This window comes from Rutidosis leptorrhynchoides, chromosome 8 (assembly GCF_046630445.1).
Source record: "Rutidosis leptorrhynchoides isolate AG116_Rl617_1_P2 chromosome 8, CSIRO_AGI_Rlap_v1, whole genome shotgun sequence".
NCBI lineage: Eukaryota > Viridiplantae > Streptophyta > Magnoliopsida > Asterales > Asteraceae > Rutidosis > Rutidosis leptorrhynchoides.
The window spans coordinates 116,007,800-116,013,895 of record NC_092340.1 but is presented as its reverse complement, the minus strand read 5'-3'; the positions used below and the strand labels follow the sequence as shown (position 1 = coordinate 116,013,895).

The window sequence follows — 6,096 nt, the reverse complement described above, 5'->3', positions numbered from 1 at the left end:
ATTTTGTTATTTATTGTGATGCCTCACGTCAAGGAATGGGTTGCGTGCTTATACAACAAAACAAGGTTATTGCTTATGGATCGCGTCAGTTAAAGATTCACGAGTAGAACTACACTACGCACGACCTTGAGTTAGGAGCTGTTGTCTTTGCACTTTAAATGTGGAGACACTACCTGTTTGGAACCAAGTTCACTATCTTCACTGACCATAAGAGTTTACAGCACATATTCGATCAGAAGCCGCTCAACATGAGACATCGACGTTGGATGGAACTACTTAACGATTATAACTGCGAACTTCAATACCATCCGGGCAAGGCGAGTGTTGTGGCAGATGCCTTAAGCAGAAAGGAGCGAGAGAAACCTCTTAGGGTTAAAGCGCTTAACATATTTGTCCGTACGAATCTCACATCACAAATCCGCGAAGCACAACAAGAAGCCATGAAACAAGAAAATGTCGATGTTGAATTTCTCAGAGGAATGGATAAGAAATTTGACATCAAGGAGGACGGAACACGGTACTTTGCTAACCGAATTTGGGTACCAAAGTTTGGTGGATTGAGAGAACTAGTGTTGGAGGAAGCACACAAGCCGAGATACTCAATTCATCCAGGATCAGATAAAATGTACCAAGATTTGAAGGCGTTTTATTGGTGGCCAAATTTGAAAGCTGACATTGCTACCTATGTCGGGAAGTGCTTAACTTACGCTAAAGTCAAGGCTGAACATCAGAAGCCATCAGGATTATTAACTCAACCTGAGATTCCCCAGTGGAAGTGGGAAGGTATTTCCATGGACTTCATTACGAAACTACCGAGAACGGCGGGAGGTCACGATACTATTTGGGTTATCGTGGATCGTCTCACTAAGTCCGCACACTTCTTACCGATAAGGGAAATTGATAAAATGGAGAAGTTGGCTCAGATCTACATTAAGGAATTCGTCTCTAGGCATGGAGTGCCTATATCCATTATATTCGACCTCGACAGCAGATTAACTTCCAGGTTTTGGCAATCATTATAGAAAGCAATGGGGACCTGTTTAGATATGAGTACAACATATCACCCCCAGACGGATGGCCAGAGCGAACGAAATATTCAGACTTTTGTGGACATGCTAAGAGCGTGTGTCATTGATTTCGGAAACGGATGGGATAAGTATTTACCACTGGCTGAGTTCTCATACAATAACAGCTACCATGCGAGTATTAAAGCTGAACCTTTCGAAGAGTTGTATGGAAGGAAGTGTAGATCTCCCGTTTGTTGGAGCGAGTTGGGAGATAGTCAGTTGACAGGTCCTGAGATTATTCAGGAGACAACTGAAAAAGTTCTACAGATTCAGGAACAATTGAGAACGGCTCGAAGTCATCAAATGAGTTACGTCGATGTTAGACGGAAGGATATTGAGTTCCAAGTTGGTAACAAGGTTATGCTTAAGGTATCACCTTGGAAGGGCGTTGTACGATTTGGGAAACGAGGTAAACTGAGTCCTAGATATGTTGGACCGTTTGAGATAACTGAAAGAGTTGGACCGGTAGCTTACAGATTGGAATTGCCACAAGCACTCAGCGGTATTCATGACGTTTTCTATGTATCCAATCTAAAGAAGTGCCTAGCCGATGATAATTTGATTATTCCTTTAGAGGAACTACGTATCGACGACAAACTTCATTTCATTGAGGAACCTGTTGAAATCTTGGACCGTGAAGTCAAACAGTTGAAGCAAAGCAGAATTCCCATCATTAAAGTTCGGTGGAACTCGAGAAGAGGACCAGAGTTCACGTGGGAGCGTGAAGACCATATGAGGCTGAAATATCCGCAACTGTTCCCCGAGGAAAATACTTCAGTGAACGATCACTAAAATTTCGGGACGAAATTTTCAATAACAGGTGGGTAATGTAACAACCCTGATTTTTCCGTTACTTCCGTTAACCTTCCGTTAGTTACTTAACGACGATTATTTAACTTTTATGCATTTACGTGTATTAAATGCGTACTTGATCTTCGGAGGGTTTCAATAATTAATATGGGTTGATATTAATTCAAATAAATATTTCAGATAATGAAATACGATAAAAACGATACGATTTTGATAATAGCTTTTTGAGCAACGAAACGCTCGGGTTTATTTTAATAATTAATTTTATTAATTATTAACTTTTTAAAATATTTAATTTATTAGGTTTTTAATAAATCAAACAATTGGTTGCGTTTAACGATCAAGTTAGCGTTCCGGGCCTTCGGTACGACTAAACGGCACTTAAAATGGACCACGATTACACGAGATTGCAAAACGAGTGCCCGGGAACCCCATGTGGGGCCCATTCGGCCGAAACCCCCTTCCCTCCCCCTTATATTTTAATTTTTGACTTAATTGAGGGACTTATTTGTTAATTAGTGATATTTGGCCTAACTATATATGGACTAGTAAACCTAAACTGCTTATTATTTTCCCAACCCTATTAGCAGTCAATCCCTCCCTCCCCTTTTGCTCCATTCGGCGATCACCACCACCAACACAACACCCTTCAATTTTAATTTTTAGCCTTAACCTTGAACATTAAAGTTTCAATTCGTGTCATCCTCTACGCGTGTGTATTGTTCTTTTCGCGATCAAAGGTATAAATAGCTAACCCTAATTCTTAAAATCTGATTTTTATAAGAGTTCATAGTTATGTTGTCAATTGCTCAAGTCTATATGCGTACGTGTTAATTGTAATCGTTGTTTTAATTGTTTTATGCGTAATGGTGTATCCTAATAGATACACGCATAAAAACATCATTTTTATACAGAAAACTCGATCAAAGAGCACAAGAGATAGCTAAAATTGTTGATCTTCAGAATTTACCGCCCAGAGTCCAGCAGGCCGCCCAGCGTCAAGCGTAAGCCCTGCAGGCAACTTCTATGCATAAGCCCTTTAACTCAGCGCGTGAACAGCACGCAGCCACGTCAGCACAGGCCACCGACATTCAGGATACTTCACGTAACAGAACCATTCAGTGATTGACACGTGTATCCCGTGAATTTCGGACATTCTACGCCTATAAAATTTGACATGATTCGGATCTGAACTTCAGTCAGAGAGAAGTACACTTTCTCTCTCACACAGTTCTTTCTCACTCTAAAATAACATTAGTCGCTTAGCAGCAGTGCGCTAGATGAATCATTACAGATTGATCCACAGATTGATTGAGGCCACCCCACAGATCTTACATCTGTGTTCCGGGTCTGCAGAGATTATTTCTTGAGGGCAAACAACAATCAACAGTATACACCACACGCTGAGCAGCTAGTTTTCTGTACTAGTACCTTACAGCCGCTATACAGAAAATCGTACTAACAGATGGCGCCACCCGTTCTAAAGAACCACTAAACTTTCAAGAGCACCAAAAGGCGTAACTGTCAAATAACACCCATTGAAGCAAACATGATACATTCATGGCAAGCCGGACAGCGAAGAAAAGCAGAAACGTTAGAAGATTGGAAACGGGAAATGATTGCTTTTCCTTCCATGTTTAACACAAATCCATCTGACGCTCCTGTAGTGATTGAAGCTCGAATAGAAAATTATGTTGTTGGAGGAATATATACCGATACCGGAGCGGGAGCAGATATCATGTATGAACATTGTTTTATACAACTACCGGACAGAGTTAAGGAAAAGCTAAAGGACACATTTGTTCCCTTAGCAAGCTTTGCTAATGATCCGTCATGGTCAAAAGGAAGCGTAGTTTTAGAAGTTGTATTGGGAAAAATGCCATTTAAAAGAACTGCCCATATTGAATTTTTGGTTATAAAAGCAAATTCGCAGTATAATGTCATTTTAGGACGATCAGCCATGATGGCATTCGGAGCTGTGCCGTCAACGGTACACGGAATGATGAAATTCCCCACACCGGCTGGCATTGCCACGCTGTACGCTGAACGGAGAAGACCAATAGAATGTGTACAAATAAACAGAACAGCTGTTAACCCAATCATTCATGAAGATGGGTCAATATCACCAAATCCAGAGTTTCCAGATCAGAAAATAATAATTGGAAACACAATAACAAAAGAAACAAAAGAAAAGCTTTACAAAATCTTAGCCACAAATTTGGATGTTTTTGCATGGCAAGATTCTGATATGACTGGAGTACCACGTCATGTGGCTGAACATAAGCTTGGTGTGAATCCTAATATTCCACCAGTGTGTCAGAAGAAAAGAGGCATGGCTCCAGATCGAACAAAATTTCTCAAAGAAGAAGTTAAAAAATTGGTGGATGCTGGAATATTAAGGGAAGTAAAATACCAGACATGGGTAGCAAACCCGGTTATGGTAAGAAAGCCAGATAATTCATGGAGGATGTGTGTCGACTTTACAGATTTAAATAAAGCATGTCCAAAAGACAATTATCCTTTACCATAAATTGATTGGAAAGTGGAGTCTGTAAGTGGGTATCAGTTTAAATCCTTTTTGGATGCATTCAAGGGATATCATCAAATCCTAATGGCAATACGTGATCAAGATAAAACATCATTCCACACACCAGATGGAATTTTTTGCTATATCATGATGCCTTTCGGATTAAAGAATGCAGGGGAAACTTACCAGCGCGTAATTGATAAAGAATTTAAAGATTAAATAGGTAAAAATGTAGAAGCCTATGTTGATGACATTGTTATCAAGAGCTATACATAAGACAGCATGCTCAGAGATACTCTTGAAATGTTTGAATCATTACGAAAGGTCAATATGAAATTGTATCCTAAGAAGTGTACTTTTGGTGTAGAAGAAGGCAAATTCTTAGGTTATATTGTTACAGATAGAGGAATCAAGGCTAATCCAAAAAAGATTTAAGCAATTGAAAATATGGTATCTCCTAAAACAAAGAAAGAAGTTCAAAGCCTGAATGGATGATTAGCAGCTTTAACAAGGTTTCTATCAAGAGCAGCAGATCGATCATTACCATTTATGAAGGTTTTAAAGAGCTGTTTAAGCAAAAAAGATTTTAAGTGGACAGAAGAAGCAGAAAAAGATTTTCAGGATATTAAGCAACTCTTAAAAGAATTACCTACTTTAACTGCACGAATAGAGGGAGAAACATTAATTTTGTATTTGGCTACTTCTGCATAAGCTATCAGTTCAGTTTTAATCGCAGAACGGAAGGGAATACAAATGCCTATATACTTTGTCAGTAAAGTATTACAACAGAGTGAAGTTAACTATCCACCAATTGAAAAATTAGTGTATGCTTTAACACACACAGCTAGGCGACTCAGGCGATATTTTCAGGCACATTCAATCCTGGTAATGACAGACCAGCCGATAAAACATATTTTGAGAAATCCAGAGTCATCAGGACGACTAGCAAAATGGGCAATTGAATTAGGAGAATATGAAATAAAATTTTCACCTCGGCATGCAGTCAAAGGTCAAATTTTGGCATATTTTTTATTAGAAACAACAGAAAAGGTCGATCATCCGCCAAATGTTACAGCTAGTAATCATGTTTGGGAGTTGCACACTGATGGCGCATCAAGTGAGGAAGGTGTTGGTGCAGGGTTAGTACTTACTAGTCCAGAAGGTGAGGAGCATACGTATGCATTGAGGTTTTCTTTCTATGCATCTAATAATGAAGCAGAATATGAAGCATTGCTTTCCGGCCTCCGCATATCGTCAGAAATGGGAATAAAACATTTGCGTGCATATGTTGATTCTCAAATTGTGGCACAATAGGTTAATGGAGGGTTCGAAACTAAAGATGTCTCTATGAAACAGTATTTGCAATTAGTTGAGAAAATATCAAAACATTTCGAGACCTTAGAGGTCGTGCAGATACCAAAAAATAAAAACAAGAAGGCAGATGTTTTGAGCAAATTAGTAACATTAACATTTGATCATTTGCACAAGAAAGTTTTGGTGGAGGTCTTAAAAGATAAATCGGTTGATGAAAAGGTGGTGGTTGCAACAGTTGAAGAAAGGGAATCATGTTGGATAACTCCCTATGTCAAATATTTGCAGGACGGAATACTACCAGCAGATACCATGGAGGCAAGATGGATAAGAGTTAGTGCTCCACTTTACGTCCTGAAAAACAGAATACTTTATAGAAAA

General features: G+C 39.2%; 2 protein-coding genes across 2 annotated transcripts; both read left to right on the top strand.

The window, feature by feature from the left end:
- The first annotated feature begins 3,426 nt into the window (after positions 1-3,426).
- On the top strand, positions 3,427-4,407 carry LOC139863763 (uncharacterized). The gene has a single exon (XM_071852369.1). It carries the CDS (start codon positions 3,427-3,429, stop codon positions 4,405-4,407), a length of 981 nt encoding a protein of 326 aa, XP_071708470.1.
- A 750-nt stretch (positions 4,408-5,157) lies between these two features.
- On the top strand, positions 5,158-5,718 carry LOC139863762 (uncharacterized). Its single transcript, XM_071852367.1, has one exon. The coding sequence runs from the start codon at positions 5,158-5,160 to the stop codon at positions 5,716-5,718; it is 561 nt and encodes a 186-aa protein (XP_071708468.1).
- The last annotated feature ends 378 nt before the right edge of the window (positions 5,719-6,096 follow it).

What these genes read in the sequence shown, in the direction of transcription:
- LOC139863763 (XM_071852369.1), top strand. Translation starts at nt 3,427, where the DNA reads ATGATACATTCATGGCAAGCCGGACAGCGAAGAAAAGCAGAAACGTTA.
- LOC139863762 (XM_071852367.1), top strand. Translation starts at nt 5,158, where the DNA reads ATGCCTATATACTTTGTCAGTAAAGTATTACAACAGAGTGAAGTTAAC.